General features: G+C 40.2%; 1 protein-coding gene across 1 annotated transcript; it reads left to right on the top strand.

Annotated features, from left to right (window-relative positions):
- The first annotated feature begins 7,532 nt into the window (after window positions 1-7,532).
- Window positions 7,533-13,619, top strand: LOC134646679 (histidine-rich glycoprotein-like). Its single transcript, XM_063500541.1, has 7 exons — window positions 7,533-7,748; window positions 8,030-8,140; window positions 8,539-8,626; window positions 8,793-8,950; window positions 10,183-10,290; window positions 12,253-12,339; window positions 12,888-13,619. The coding sequence occupies exons 1-7, from the start codon at window positions 7,533-7,535 to the stop codon at window positions 13,617-13,619; spliced, it is 1,500 nt and encodes a 499-aa protein (XP_063356611.1).
- The last annotated feature ends 3,584 nt before the right edge of the window (window positions 13,620-17,203 follow it).

The raw sequence follows: 17,203 nt of genomic DNA, 5'->3' as shown, positions 1-17,203 counted from the left end.
AATGCACTGCACTGCCCAAGTGTGCTCTCTCCCCACTGTCTTTCATCAGCAGGCAGCAGCAAACAGGTCATCAGAGCAGGCTGAGACGAAGATTAAGTTTAACATTGCCTACAATATTGTCAAAGAGTGCCAAAGCACTTTAAGCACAAGCACTTTTTCAGTAACTTATCTTTCTTGTAGAACTGTGCTCCAAATAAAGAACTTTGTGTTGACAAGATTGTTGAAAAATTCGGGTGCGCCTAATTTTTGTGCTGGTGCACTTAAGAAAAAAAGTTTGGTGCACCAGTGCAACTGTGGCAATAAGTTAGTCTAGAGCCCTGAAATCACATTTTGAGCCTCAAAAAATGCTTTCAAACTCGCGGGGACGGGCTTTTTGTACGCATTAGTGCCTGTTGGTCTCCACAAGTATAGTGGCATGCCAATTTTCTTTCCTCACAAAGATGTCTAAACACACACGCACGCACAGGTTAAAGACACTGGACCAGAGTACTGTTAGTCTTTCAATCAACAGGAGCATGAACCGAACCAGTGATAGCATTACTTTTGAGCATTACAATGTTTGTTTGGGTTTTTTACATATTATATGATTCATGCAAATTAATATATAAACACACCATATTGTCAGGATCCTGGGTCTCCTGACCCAGCGTTTTTAATTCTTTGTGATTTTTGTATTTTGTACTCGTGTGATTTATTCTATGATTTCTAGTTTTGATCCCTTGCCCTTCATGTTTCTCTGTGCCCCCTCTGTTCTGTGTAAGTCTGTTTCTTGGTCTGTGTCTTTGCATGTTTTGAGTTTCTTGTGTTTTCTGTCACTCTGTATTGTGAATTATATCTCATGGTTGGTCTTTTGCTACTCCCTCGAGTCTAGTTTCTTGTGTTCCATGCTTAGTATTTCCCTCTGTGTATTTTGGTTCTTAGAGTCCTCTGCTTTATGGGTTATGTCTCTGTGTTTCTTAGTTGCCGTCTTCACCGTGTCAAGTTCGCGTCTCTGTGTTATACTTCCTGTTTTTACTTTGAAGGTCTGTGTCTCATGTGATTGTATCCTACTTTGCTTCCTTGTCTCGTCAGTTCTGATTTCTCCCAGCTGTGCCCTCCTTCTGTGTCTCATTCCCCTCGTTACTTCCCAGTGTATTTAAACCCTGTGTTTCTCTGAGTCAGTGGCTGTGTCCCAATTCAGGGTCTGCACGCTTGAAGTACGCACACTACGCGTACTACGGCCGGTGCGTACTATAAGTGTGGGAAGTGAGAGGCTTGTGAAATGGGACGGTCTAGCCTTCGTCGCGCTGTTCAGGTTCCCTAGCAACCATGATACTAACCGCGAGAAACGTGTTATACAGCAGTGTGTGACAGAAATGAAGGAGAAAAAATGTTCTGTTGGTCATTCATTTTTGTCATGACATCACTTTGATTAGTTGAGTATCTGAGGCTGAGACCATAGGACTGTAAAACGTGATTGTTGGGCTTCATTTCTGTACTGAACAGTCATTTCAAGATTAGTTAGTAAATAACAATCAGCTAATGTTGTTCACGAGACTAAAATCATCTCACTGTGGTAATGTAAATATAATATGGCCAATATTATATGTATTGTCAGATTATTATGGTATATATATATATATATATATATATATATATATATATATATATATATATATATATATATATATATACACACACATTACAGGATATATTACAGCAGTGAGCTTGAACTCTGGGTCAAAGATTCAAGTTGCAGTTATTTATATTTCCTATCACCTTAAATCTTCACTCAAAGACAAGTATCTTTGACAGTGTATATATAGATGTATTATACATAAGAGACAAATATTGTTCGTCTAATATGTTGGCATTATTACATTTGGCTCAATGCTTACATATATGTGTAAAAAGGAAAATGTACGAGCTGTGAAAACTGTTTCTGATACAATGAAGAGTAGACTGATATATCAAATATTCCTTTATTGGGTGAGAAAATCAGACCATGTCATAACTGCTTTAAGTCATACAGAATAGATATCAGAGCCTTAAACAGGCTGACTTCTGCTAAATGGGTCAAACTGGGCAGAAAGTATACAAACACATAACATCCTTATAGAATATGATGTAACACTATAGATCAACTTACCTCAGAATATATAAAGCATATAAACAATTACAGCAATATGATGCAACAAACACAGCAGTACTACTAATCCAAAATACTCAAAGCTTCATAGAACTGAAACAAACATTTATTTTTAGCTCCATTCTGCTGCTGATACATACTTTAGGTTTCTGAATATTAAACTTGTTGCTGCCTTTCATAGTGTGTAACTTGAAGGCCCTGAGTACTTTCTCCCACACTGAAAACACTGGAATGATCAAATTATTTGAACATTACCTAATAAGACTGATTCAGGACAGATAATTAGTTAGTTTAAACTTTTCTAGCAGTCCTTCACAAACAGGGAACAGTCTGTCTATTCTCTCCATCTGTCAGCTGCTGCTGGCTCTTCCTCCTCCTCTTCCTCACACACTGCTGAGTTTGTCCTGGTGGATCATCAGGGGTGCAAAGCCTCACAGATGATGTGCAGCAGTGGGTATATATATATATATATATATATATATATATATATATATCATAATAGTCTGACAATACATATAATATTGGCCATATTATATTTACATTACCACAGTGAGATGATTTTAGTCTCATGAACAACATTAGCTGATTGTTATTTACTAACTAATCTTGAAATGACTGTTCAGTACAGAAATGAAGCCCAACAATCATGTTTTACAGTCCTGTGGTCTCAGCCTCAGATACTCAACTAATCAAAGTGATGTCATGACAAAAATGAATGACCAACAAAACATTTTTTCTCCTTCATTTCTGTCACACGATGCTGTATGAAACGTTTATCGCGGTTAGTTTCATGGTTGCTAGGCAACCTGAACAGCGCGACGAAGGCTAGACCGTCCCATTTCACAAGCCTCTCACTTCCGCACTTCTCGTACTTATAGTACGCACCGGCCGTAGTACGCGTAGTGTGCGTACTTCAAGCGTGCAGACCCTGAATTGGGACACAGCCTGAGAGTCCTGAGTCCTTTTGAGTCCTCATCTCCTGCTTGCCACACAGCACATCCTGACACATATGAATAGGAATAAAAAATAAGGAAGGCTTTATTTGGAATATTATATGTACTATTCTATGTACCATTTTTCTTCCACTTATCCAATATTTAGCAAACTATAATTTTAGCTATAAGATCAAACTAAGCATCAAAATCTTGTTTGAGACACGGGCAATGTTCCCCTTCAGCTCCACTGCACCTTGAGACCTTCTGGATTTCATTGATGAGAAAAAGAAAATCTTGACTTGCTCCACCCCACCACCAACCTAAAGAAATGTGATGCTTTTCTGAGTAGGCAAAGACCATCCAGCACAAGACGATATGTTGAAAAAAAAGAATCAATATGTGAACATGATCCAGAAAAGCTTTTTTAAAACTGAGGCAAAGCCTGAAAGCCACAATCTCTGGAATTAAGATGAGAGTGACCATCTGGTTTGCTATCAGCACTCATTTAAAAAACCATGCATCTCTGATGCTTCAATCTGGAGCATCTGTTGCAATGGTAAATTGCATACTGCATCTGTTACAACAACATGACTTCATAGTACGAGAGTCCAGGTGCCTGCAGTCCAGATCTTTCACCAGATGAAAACATTATAAAATCAAGAAGAGCTAGAACTGCTGAGCAGCTAGAATCCTATCTATCTGTAGAATGGGGTAACATTCCTCTCCCTAAAGTTTAGCAGCTGATCTCCTCAGTTCCTTCAGTTTTTTGAGACATGTGGCTGTCATCAATTTCAAAATAAGCCAATATTTTGTCATAAAATTTCATTTTTCTGTGTAAACATTGAATATATTTTCTATTGTGGATAAAATATGTGAAATTGTGAGATTCAAAAATCAATGTATTCTGTTTTTATTTACGTTTAACACAATGTCCCAACTTTTTCAGAATTCAGGTTGCATGTCATAAGTTTTTTATTTCCTTCTTTGTATTTGTACATCCAGATGAGAAGGATTTACTATGTGGAACACAACACCTGGGAGACCACCTGCCCCCACTGTGCAGAAACAGTGACAGCTGAGAAGTGCAGCAACAGGAAAATGCATGCATGATGAATTCTGTGATTTGAATTCATTAAAAATCCACATGTTGAACTCTGACTTTGACTAATTTTACACAAGCCTTTGATAAATGCTTTTGATGTTTTGGCTTTCCTTAATAAGGAGAGTGTGTGGAATGTTGCAAAGAGAGGCAGGATGATCCAAACGGAAAGGGACGAGTTGCCAGAAGGCAGAATATCAGGCATACAAGTTACAAGTGCAACGGCATTCCATGTTACAATGACAATCATAATAAAAATCCACAAAGGTCAGCAACAGAAGGTAAGACAGGTGCTGAGAAACCAACTGAATGGTAGGAATAATATCTAAGCCATCAATACATTGACTCATCGTCAGATATCCAGGCAGAATAATAAGCTGGCCACAGAAGAACATAGATACCACTGATCTCAAGACAGAAATAGCCCTCACAATCCACAGAGGACTATATCTGATATCCAGAACCCTGAGGCTCTGTGAGTAATAGAAAGATTAGTGAGTGTCAGGGCCAGAATCCAGGATGAAACAAGGAAGGAGCACGAGAAACAGGAGCACGATCAGGGCCTGAAAGAACAGCTGGAGCAGATGTGAAAGGTCAAGTCCAAAATGGTGGTAAAAGGAGCATTAGGAACTGAAACCCCCAAACTAGAAGTGTGACTCCAGCAGATTCCAGGCATATCAGAAGTCTCCTTTGATAAAACTGGAAACATCTTCACGGGGTAATCAGTGGAATTGTAGTTTTTAGCACTTCATTTATCTAGCCACCTTTTGTAGTCTTAATGCATGTGTAAGAAAGCTGGATTTTCTGGTAACCATAAAACAAATTTTATTCCATCTAAATATGGCAGCACCGGCTCACATTTTGTATGCACTTATTTACATGGCCACTGAGGTTGCTTAACTATGTTATACTGTATACTGTTCTCCTGGCCGCTGAGATAGGGAAGAAGCTCCACATGCTGGTATAGACGGCTGACCACAACCACAGTGACACACACTCAAACAGCTACAACCGAGACTAAACACACAATGACAACCAGACACATATGCATGTATACGTGCCTCATTCTGTGGTCCTGTCCATCTTATACCTGACCCCTCCTGGATCGATGCCTTCATAGAATATCTGCTATTTATAACACTTGGAATACAAAACCAAAAAATACTCTGCTTCCCATTCTACTTTTAAATATCCTAGGAACCACAAGTAAGCAGTCTGAGAGTGAAGTACTCTATTTGAATAATAAGGTGCTATAAGGTCTTTAAGATATGTCGAAGCCTGATTATTCAAATATTTTGTATGTGAAGAGACGGATTTTAAATCCAGCTCTGAATTTAACAGAGAACATAATATAGGACAAATCTGCTCTTGCTTTCATGTTGCAGTTAGTAGAGTTGTTGCAGAGCTCTGGATCAACTGAAGGTTTTTCAGGAGGTTTGTAGAGCATGAATTACAATAGTTTATTTTAGAAGAAATTAATGCATGAAGTGGCCTATCAGCATGATTCTGAGACAGGATATTTCAGGTTTAGTTGAGCAAATGAATGACAGTAGTCATGATCAAAATGACTCCAAGATTTCTCACAGTGTTACTGCAGGTCAAGGTAATATCATATATCTTTTACGTCGATAAAAAAAAGCCTGTAATTTCACTTCTTTGCTTGAAGTGACACTTACTTTTGTGAATTTGATAAGTTCTTGATTGATTTCCTCTCTTCCCCAGTGCACTATGGCCCCTCAGTTTGTCTGAGCCAGCCATTGGCCTCCAGAGCAACAGATAGAAGAGGAGAAAGTCCAGCATCAGTCTCACATGTGTCTGTCACAATTCTCCCTGTAAAAACTAGGCTTACAGGTCCTGCAAAGGAAGATTTCCCGGTCAATACTGATACTGATATTGCTCTTGTACACTCGAGACCAGGTCAAGGTGAACATTCAGCAAATACGTGCACAAAAAGATGAGCATGCAAAAAGAAAAAGCATGTGGCAACATAATCAGCTGATCGACCAGCAGCCTTCTTTGGAGAGCCTAGAGACATCACAGAAAGAAGAAAGTAAATAGAGTTAGAAGTGCTTATTTAAATGTGTGTGTATCCAGGAGAAAGATCTCTCTGTAAACTAACCTCTGATATCATGTCTGAGTCAAGGCCTTAGTCAGGGAGATGCCAAGAACCCAAAGGTCAATCTTCCTGCTCCAGAGTGCTCTGAACCTCAGACCTCCAAACAGGACAATGACCCTAAGCACACACCACAGCAGTGGCTTCAGGACCACTCTGTGAATGTTCTTAAGTGTCCCAGACAGAGACACACTTGAACCCAATTGAACATCTCTGGAGAGATCTGAAAATGGCTGTGCACCAACCGTCTGAATTTGCACAAATAAATGCTATGTTCTTTTGACCTTTCACCCTCTTGATCCTACCCATTTAGTTTGTGTTAATATGGTGGTGAATGTGTACCCAGACTGTCCCAGAGCCAAAAATCACAATGAACCAATCACCAAGGAAACAACTGACTCTCCCTGTGTGCACATTTATGAATTGTGGCTTTGCTTCACGTAACAAACAAATACTTCAAAACAAAGTCAGCTTATTATCTAATTACTTATAGTAATTTCATTAAAATGTGCTTTTAAGAGGCTGAATTTAAAAACCCGATGCTGAATATGACCGTGTTCTGAAATTTACAGTCACTTAGGCTGCTAGAGAAAGAATAAAGAATGAATAAAGAATGAGGATTGAAGAAAGAATGAATAGCTAGCTCTAGTGTTGTTAATAAGAAAAGTATACTGTATTCAGTTTCAGTTTCTATTTATGATACTGAATGTAAGATTCGGTTTATAATTTTTAAATGTATTTTCATATGTGTGATCTTACCTTTCGTGTGCTCTGTGTGTGTTCTGTCCAATCTCCTCTGACACCAGATCCCACCAAGTTGTAAATGCATGCTCAACTGTAGAATAGCAGTGTGAGATTAGTTGCTGCTTTGATTACTCGCTATCATTTTTTACCTTTTTGCTGTTTTTATTGAACAAACATTAAGCTTCGTCCTTGATTTAACTCAGTGCCAAGAGTAGATCATATGACCTTCAACAAACTGGTTGCACACGCTGATCCAAAAGAAGAGATAGATTGCATGAGTAATTATCTAACAACTGATAAGCTCCGTTGTGCAAGTGTGCACTGCATGTGATTGGCTGGATGATAGGTGAGCATGACTTTTTGAGAGGTAGGGGTCAATGGTTATATTTACCATTGACAAGAGGTGTGTGTGGGTGGAATGGGGGGGACTTAAACAGTAGCAGGATATAAAATGTGACCTCTCTGTCTCTGCACATCGGTGTTTAAGAGAGAGAGTCGTCCCAGGCCTTTACCATGAAGACCTGTGTGCTGTTATCGCTGCTGCTGGCGTTGGGTTGTGTGACCATCAATGGTGCACCAGTGGAGCATGGTGGCATAGCACCAGGCTCATGTGAAGACGCATCAACAAAAGCAGCTGCTGAACTGGCTCTTACCAAAATCAACCAGGACAGAAAGGAGGGCTACATCTTCAGTCTGCACCGCCTGTCCAACGCCCACACAAAGAGACATGTAAGCTGAGCTTCCAGTATTATTACTGTATGGTAGACCAGAGCTGTTTAAGGCAGAATTACTTTCTAGCAGAGTCCAGACCAGTTCAGTGTATTTTGGCATTACTGGAATACTGAAATTCATAAAATCATAAAGTGATGCCATGTTAGGCAAATGAGGTGAAAAACAAATGATCATGTGAAAGATCAGAAGACAAATTAAACGAGTAACCACTGAAAATAAATCCCATTAGCATTTTACTGCCTGTAAATAATGTTTGATTAAATTTGTGTGTGTTGCAGGGACCGAATGGTGTGGTCTTCTACCTGAATCTGGATGTTGTGGAGACCAACTGCAGCGTACTCAGCAATAAGGACTGGAAGAGCTGTGACATTCGTAGTGGCAATACGCAGGTTAGAAAAAACACACACAAACACTGCATGTGCAAATTCTCATCAACAAGTTTACCAAAAATCTGTATGCGTATATAATTAATACATGTGTTAGTCCTGATTTTTTCATTACTGTCTCTTGTGTTCTGCTTAAGGCTTTCTTACAATCTTAAATGTTTCTGTTTTAACATAGTGAGCATCTTAGTTTTGTGTTCCATAAGCAATAGTTCAGAAGTTGGCAGGTGAATAAAGATATTTGGTATAACAAGATATTGTCATTGTTCTTTCAGCTAACAGTAATACATTTATAAAAAGGTATAAAAAAATGTTTAAAAAAAATCTAAATAAACTCTTTTGCGAATGTGATGCTGTATGTATGAGTAGTACAGTAACATCATGTATTGTATTTGTGTTTGCAGGTATATGGACGATGCAAAGCTGCTATCTTCATCAGTAAGGTACACAGAGTGGTTCGTCTCTACAAATACAAGTGTGCTATCAGACCAGGTATGAAAAATATTATACGTATCAAAAAGAAATGATTGTGGTTTTCATTCAAATTCAACCATCATATCTACAAAGACAACAAGGTCCAGACTTAGAACATGTTTTTGTGGAGTGCAACAGTTTCTTCATAATTAAAATGACTTTTTGTTCTGCTCTATTCCTGCAGGTAGGGTGCATCAGTCCTGTGCTGGCTGTCCAGGTTTAACTGACCACAGTCACGATAAAGTTCAGAAGGCTGTGACCCACTCTCTGGAGAGGTTCAATCAGCAGAGTGGCCTGGCCAATCGTTTTGCTCTGCTCAAAATCTCCCGCGCTACTTCACAGGTAGGGAGATCAAAATTAAGATGTGTGACATAATGTATCCTCTGCTCTTTTATTGTATATATATATTCTCATCATGCACTGTCAAGGCTGAGAGTAAGGTGGCAGAATTCCCCATTACAAATTTACACCATCAAATTTAATGGAACCACACAGAGAAGCTCCTACGCAAAAAATAGATTAAATAACTACAGTAGCCAGTAAGTAAAGTTTGCATAAACTGTACAATATTTCAGAAAGTTTTCTACCAAATCTGGTATAAACAGAAAGGAGCCACATTAATTTTTATGGTAGTGGCACTGCTCTGCCTGGATTGATACTAATTGTATCCATACCTAATCTGGTACTACTACTGTACTGGTACTCTGGTACTTACATTAAGACACATTTTGCTCCACCCACTCTTTCCTGCTCTGCTGTGTTGCGTTGACCTGCAGTTACATGACTCAGCAGAACTATACAGGCTGCAGGAAGTGACAAAGTGGAGCAACGTATACAGGTTCCAGGTTCTAAGAAATAAAATGTGTACAGTTGTCCATTCATCTTGTCACATTCTAATATTGCACTAAAAAGTATCTCAGTCTTGAAACTACCAGACCACAGCCCAGCAGCCAAGAAGAAACAGACAGAAAACAGAAGAAACAAAGCTAATTTGTTTGTCTCCCCAAATAGTGATGGCAGATGGCCCCGCCTCTCCCTGAGCCTGATTCTGCTGGAGGTTTCTTCCTGTTAAAAGGGAGTTTTTCCTTCCCACTGGTGATTTGATTACTGGGTTTATCTCTGTATTTTTGTAGGGTCTCTACCTTACAATATAAAATGCCTTGAGGCTATATAAAAAAACTGAATTAAAATTAATTTAATTTAATTAAACAGAACGGGAAAATTTCGCACAACTTCCTTAATCACATATTTCTGACAAAAATAAGAACGAGAATAGTGCTTAAAATATTTTTTAAAACTTTAATCTTTTTCATTTTTTTGCATTTGGACTATGTCTTACTTTCGTGACAGGGGGCGCTGCACCACCCCCAGACTTGCCAATGGCTATTCTGTTAACTAGTCACTGTGTGAAAAAAGAATCACAGTAGTGGTTATTAAAATGTATTCTTTGCTGTATCCGACACCACCACAGAATATCACTAACTATGCTGCCCCAAGTCTCACACATGATTTTATATCAAGTCTCTTCCTTAATTTAGGCTTTTTCCTTTCTCTCTGTGTCTTTGTGTGTCCAGGTTGTCGCAGGTAGGATGTACCATGTGGAATACACCATCCAGGAGACCACCTGCCCCCGGAGGGCAGGAGCAGATGAACATTGCCCACCCATGGAATGCGAGTTTGCTGTGAGTCTTTTATTAATCTTTCATCTTCTAGGTTTTGCCCTGTTTATTCTCAAATGAAATCAAGTTCAACTCACCTTCTCCATCAGGGGATTGTTTTACTTTCTAACAGTGCAAGGAAAAGACCTTCATTTAGGGCTGCACAATTAATCGTTAGAAAATCGCGATCTCAATTCATAGTTATGTGCGATCTCATTTCGAAATGACAACGATTTAAAAAAAAAAAAAAAGATGACGATTGTACCGCATTTTGATCCGGGACATAAGCTGCATGAAAACATGCGCTCACTCTTCCTGCTCAACAAATAACAAGGGCGGAGTCTTATACCACGTGATACAGAAGTCAGCTGGCAGGGGAAAAAACAACGGAGAGCACGTGAGAGATGACGAAGCTGTAAAGGCCAAGAAAGTGACAGGAGAAAATCCGTCCTGGTCAACCACCCAAACATCAATAACGGGAACCTTATACAGCGCTTCCCCATACCCGTCGAACTCCCGCAGGCTCAAAGAAATTACGGAGGCTATTACTTATCACCTGACCAAAGATATGGCTCCCATCAACACTGTTCAAAACAGGGATTTAGGAAAATGATCAACACCCTAGACAAACGCTACACAGTGCCGTCCCGCAACTATTTTAAAAATGTTGCACTACCTGCTCTATACACGCAGTGTCGAGCAACGGTGGAGACGGAATTACAAGCAGTACAACATTTTGCGGCAACGACAAAATGTGAGACATTTATTGTGTTTGTGTTTATTTATTGTTTTTATGTTCAGTCTCAACTGTTACGAAGTTGATGTGCAGTTAATAAGTGCGATAAATATTTATATTGGAAAAGAAAATCGTGAGAGAATCGTGATCTCAATTCTAAGCAAAAAAAACGTGATTCTCATTTAATGCAAAATCGTGCAGCCCTACCTTCATTTGCTGCTCAAAGCTTAGTATGTTCTAGCTTCATATCAGTGGCTTGTGTATGACAGCAGGAGATTACTTTGATATTTAGTTTGCCTAGTTTAGAAAAAACAACATAAAACTACAAAGTTTTCAGATGCAAATTTGTAGTGTAATGGCATCAAGTGACGATGAGTTGGTCGTAAGGTTTCTAAACAAGAAAACAAAGAAACTGAGATTCTGGATTCATCCAGACATCCATTCGCTTCTGCTTACCCTTTTCAGGGTCGCGGGGGGTACTGGAGCCTATCCCAGCTGTCGTAGGGCGAGAGGCGGGGTACACCCTGGACAGGTCGCCAGTCTGTCGCAGGGCTAACACACAGGGACAGACAACCATTTGCACTCACACCTATGGGCAATTTAGACGTTTCAATTAACCTATCCCCACAAAGTGCATGTCTTTGGACTGTGGGAGGAGAACCCATGCAAACACGGGGAGAACATGCAAACTCCACACAGAAAGACCCTGGCCTGATGGTGGAATTGAATTCAGGACCTTCTTGCTGTGCTGCCACTGTGCTGCCCATTCTGGACTCATCCAATTCTAAATAGAAGGCAGCAGCAAGAAGAATTTCTTGCTTTAATCCAAGAGGTGAAGCTGCATCACAGCTGCTTTTGTACATAATTCAGGAGGTAAGTGAGGAAGTCTGAGCTCTTGTGGGCAGACCACACCTGAGGAGGCAGAGAAATATTTTTCAGATAGCCGTATGATCCAGAGCAGCATCTAGCTGCTTAGAATTAAAAACCTATTTCCGTATCGTTGTATATTCAGTACTGGTATGCCTTTGAGCTGCAAGCACACTTGCCAAATGCAGTGGTCTGATTGGTCCAATCTGTTTATTCACATTCGAGAATCAGAAAAACTGAACTTGATCCAAAAAAATTAGTCCAAAAGTACTTTTAAAACAAGAAACATCTGCACAAACTGTACGTGTAAAGGCCTTGACACTGTAGTAAAACCACAGGCATAATTATTGTGCTCTTACTTTTTCTTCTTTTTCTCTCCTCAGCACAAGGGTTTCTGTAAGGCATCCCTCTTCCACGCTCTCAATGACGATGAGCATATTCAGGTAGCATGTGAGATCTATGAGCCTGAGGTGAGACTCTTTTAGATGGTTTCGCTGTATAACTTCAATGTCTTTTTACAGCATAAGAAAAAAAAAAAGGATGATTGGTGGATTGTGTGATTTTAATTTTAATTCACTGCACGCAGTGTTTTGGAACAAACTAAATTAACACAAACTGTTTATACATGTCTTTGCCGTATACCTCCAATGAGGATGTGTTTTTTTAAACTACAGAATCAGATGGACACATCCAAAGTTTTGTTAACACCATACCCCTAAAGTTTGGCAAACAGATCTGCTACAGTGCTTTAGCCTGTCAAAATTCTCAGTCACAACTAGTACACCTCTATTTTGAAGCTCTAATTGTCCAGATAGAAGAGTTAAAAAATAAAATTCACTCTGTGCTGTTGTCGTGAAGGGGGACCATAGCTATGAGGCCAAAATTGCTGTTTGTTATTTTCAGGACTTAAGTGGGCCTTGAAAATCTGAAGATGGAAGCACCAGCCCATATTTTATTCACATGGCCATTAGAGGTTGCAAACCTATAATACACTGTTCACTCTTTATCTCTTCTCCAGGCTGCTGAGAGAGAGAAGAAGCTCCACCTGCTGGGCCGAGGGACTGACCACAGCCACAATGACACACACTCACACAGCCACGACCAAGACCAAACACACGACCACGCACACGATCACACCAAGTGCAGCTCTCATCATGGCCACACCCACAACCACACTGATGACCATGATCACCACCACACACATGATCATGCCACAGGCAGCGCCCACAGGCACGCTCATGACCACTCCCACGACCACGGTCTGAATCATGATCACGTGCACGCTCATCACGCCAAGGCACACAACCACAGCGGTGACTCTCCCAACCAACACCACAACTATAAGCATGCTCTAGGTGTGCACACACATGAACATGACCACGAGCTGGCTCTGGACCATGACCACAAGCATGGTCACCTGCATGAACACGAGCACCACCACCATCACCACAAGCACGAACATGAGAACACACCCCACGATGAACCACAGGGAACAGTGATAGTCCTGCCCGCCTTGGGCCAGCCTGTGACCCTGCCTTCCTTCCCTGATGTCCCAGTTGGTGGCCCTGGAGTTGGAGTCACTCTCCCACTTAAACCCGACCCTCAGATTCGTGGACAGATGGAGCCCACCATCGAGCCCTTCCCAACCTCAGTCTCTGCCCAGTGCCCCACCACAGCGGGAAAGCATAAAAATGTGGATGAACTCTTCGCTAAAGACCCCGAATTCAAGCCAGCTGCAGCCAGGTCATAAAGCCTATAAAACTGTTTTTAAATACACACACAAAGGCTCAAGTGTAATGAAAAGAAGGAAAACTATTTGGCATTACATTTTTCTACATTAAACACATTGTCAGTAAAGGACTGCTTGCATGAGTCAATCTTACTGTTTCACGTCATATAGCAAAAAAAATGTTTTAAATGCACCTTTTCCACTCTGGCATTTGTTCGTAGACTCCACTAAACAATTGATTTGCTTTGGCAAAAGGCTGCTAGTATTTTTGCACCAACCAGGCCATTTCCATAGAGGTTTTAACTGAAACCCTGCCATAACTCAGCATGCTGTGGAGTTAAAAATTGAATACAGGTGGCAAAAGGTAAAGACATTCTGTAGCTGAGTAGAAGTACAGGTACTTGTTTTAAAAATTTGGGAAATAGCTGAAGTATTGATTCAGCTTCTCTGCAATGAAATGAATAGCTGAACCTCCGAGTGTACACCTGTGGACTAACCAACTGTTTAAGGTAACGTGCTAACACGGTTAATGCTAGCATCACTGCATTTAGCCCCACCCTTTTATGCTCATGTTAGCAGTACTAGCTAGCTAACCTGCTCTTCACAAATAAAGCTTCAAGTTAGTCTCTGCCAAGACTAGATATGAAACTACCCGTTTGTTTGGATTACACAAGAGCACACATTTCTGGCCTCTTTAAAATATAATATTGTTTAAATTAAACATTTCAACTGCAAAGAAAGTTTAGCAAACATAGATTTTCTACTGTGGTTTATGCTGTCCAGATTCTCAGTCACAGCACCCACACCTCTCATTTTAAGCTGTAATAGTGTCCTAACGGAAGATTTAAAAAATAAAAGTCACACTCTGTACTGTTGTTATGATGATGACTACAAGAATGCTGAAGGCGTGCACACCTATGAGGATGACCATGAGCTGGCTCTGGGCCCCGACCACAAGCATTGTCACCTGCATGAACATGAGTGCTACCACCATCACTACAAGCATGAACATGAGAACACACCCCCTATATAAAAATGTATGGTGACTTGGTCAACCAAGGAGCTTTCTTTAAAAAAAATGATCTTGAGTCTGCTGAATAAAGCTGAAAATATAATGGAGAAATTTGAGGCTCGCTGCATACCCGAGAGAAATGTGACATTTGAGAGGCACAGATTCTTCAGAGCTGCAGCACAGAAGCAAAACGTGTGAATTTGGAGGACTCACAGACTCTTTGATAAAAGACAGACTTGTGTGTGGGATTCCAGACAATAGTCTGAGAGAAAGGGTACTGAGAGAAGAAAATCTTGACCTGGAAAAGCATTAACACAGTGCTGAGTGGCTGAGACGGTGAAAGCACAAGCTAAAGAACTGTTTAGTGACAGCTGCAGAGTGGATGCTGTGAATAATAACACAGAGTTGATAAGACGAGTTCTGCTGCTGAATTGCAACTGCAATTAAAACTGTCAGCAAACGGACAGAAAAGAAAAGACTTGTAGTCGATGTGGAATGCAACATTCACCTAAAAAATGTCCTGCGTATGGCAAAAGATGCAATAACTGTAACAAAAATAACCATTTTGCTAGATGATGCAAAGCTCAAACCCCAAAACAAAGTACAGTCCATGCTGTGGATGTAGAAGACACAGAGGAACTCTATGTAGTCACAGTGACTTGAAAAAGCTGCTTATAAAAGAACCAGTTCTGAAGTTTTATTATCTGACGAGACCTGTTCTCATCCGATGCATCACAGAGTGAGCTTGGAGCTGTAAGAGAATAATGCAGAAAACAGAGATTTTTAGATGGGAAACTGTTTTTGAAGTACACTGAGAGAGAGAGAGCTGTGCAGATGTGAGGTGTGATTTTTATCGTAGTGGAAGCAAAACAGCAAAAGTAAGAGGGAATTAATGACAATGTCTATGTGAAGCGAAATGTGAACCTTAGTTTGGATCTTCTTTTGCTGCTGGTTCAGTCAATTTTGGTGGGAGAGAGACAAAACCTGCAGCTCAGAATTTAGCGCAAAAAAAGACGTAAACACAGAGTGATGCATTTTAGCTGTCAGCTTTCAGCCCCGACGTCGTGTCTGTGTACTTGCCGTTGAATGAGAAAGCCAATATTTCATGGATTCTGATGCGTCGGGTCCGTGCTTTCTGTTTACGTCTTTGTGCGGAATCCGTTTACCTGCTCTGGTTTGCTGTTTTAGCTGTTTGGTGGTTGTTGAAATAGTTTTGTGAGTTTTAACCAGAGATTCTGGTGTTTCGGGCAAAATACATTTCTATTTAAAAATCCATTCAGGATTTTAATGAATCGATATGCTTTATTAAAGCTAAAATCGATTTTAATAGATGAATCGATTATTGAAACCCACCCCTACTGGCTCAGCATAACATACACTTGTGAAAGATTTCACCAGTTCGTGTCGGGGCAGGCAATCAGTGTCTAAACTGACCACAAACCAAAGATAGCATTCTTAAAAACAAAAAAATAAAAAAATAAAAAAACACTAAATGACTGTCCACTGAGAATCCAAAGAATGATGATCCAGCTGCAACATTACACGCTTAACGTGATTTACACTCCTGGTAAAGTGATGTACATAGCCAGCGCACTATCCAGAGCTGTTGATCCGAATGGGCTGGCGAACACAAGGTGGATGATGATGTAAGAGCATATGTGAGCATGGTCATAAGTGCACTTCCTGTTGCAGAAGGGAAGATGGAGCTCATAAGAGCAGAGACAAGCAAAGATGGAACATTAGAGACTCTACGCAAAACCATCATAGACAGATGGCCCAGCTGTAAGCAAAACTGCTCACCTGTTGTTCAAGAGTTTTGGAACTGCAAAGCAGAACTATCTGTAGTGGATGATATCATGTTCAAGGGAAGAAAAATAGTAATCCCAAAGAGCCTGCGAGGAGAGATGCTCAAAAATATACACGCAGGGCATCTAGGCATTGAAAAATGCAAAAGGAGAACACGTGAGGTGATGTACCGGCCACGGATAAAAGAGAATGTGACAAATGAAGTGTCGAACTGTTCAGCATGCCTGAAATATCAAGCAAGCAATCCTGCTGAGCCACTAAAGCCACTCCCAGCGCCAGACTGACCATATCAGAAAGTGGGGGATGACCTCTTCGTTTTTGGAGGAAAGGACTATATTGTGGTCACAGACTTCTTCTCTCTTTATCAACAGCAGAGGCTGTAATTACTTCTATGATAGCCATATTTGCAAGACACGGTGTGCCAAGTGAAGTGTTCACAGACAATGGACCGCAATTTTCCAATATTAGGCTTTGACAGTTTGCCAAGGAATGGGACTTTGTTCACACAACATCGAGCCCGCATTACCCACAATTAGAGCTGGGCGATATAAGATTTTTTCATATCACAATATGTTTTTTTCATTTCAGGCGATAACGATATATATCACGATATAAGCCAAATAACTATATTTGTAAGATTTAAATGTGCCGTTGCTCACAATTAAAATGTGACATAATCAGCAGCTTGTCTTGATTTTAATATTTATTTCCCATAATAAGTTCAACAGGGTAGATGTACTTAAGGAACATGAGACTTTTTCAGATAAATAAAGGCAAATATTGCAAA

The sequence above is a fragment of the Pelmatolapia mariae genome, linkage group LG17 (genome assembly GCF_036321145.2).
Source record: "Pelmatolapia mariae isolate MD_Pm_ZW linkage group LG17, Pm_UMD_F_2, whole genome shotgun sequence".
Taxonomy (NCBI): domain Eukaryota; kingdom Metazoa; phylum Chordata; class Actinopteri; order Cichliformes; family Cichlidae; genus Pelmatolapia; species Pelmatolapia mariae.
This window is presented reverse-complemented; position numbering and strand designations above follow the sequence as displayed.

Excerpts from the sequence above, each read along its gene's own strand:
- LOC134646679 (XM_063500541.1), top strand. The coding sequence starts at position 7,533 with ATGAAGACCTGTGTGCTGTTATCGCTGCTGCTGGCGTTGGGTTGTGTG. Across the intron at positions 8,627-8,792 it reads CAAGTGTGCTATCAGACCAG|GTAGGGTGCATCAGTCCTGT; the intron begins GTATGAAAAATA and ends CTATTCCTGCAG. Across the intron at positions 12,340-12,887 it reads GTGAGATCTATGAGCCTGAG|GCTGCTGAGAGAGAGAAGAA; the intron begins GTGAGACTCTTT and ends TCTCTTCTCCAG.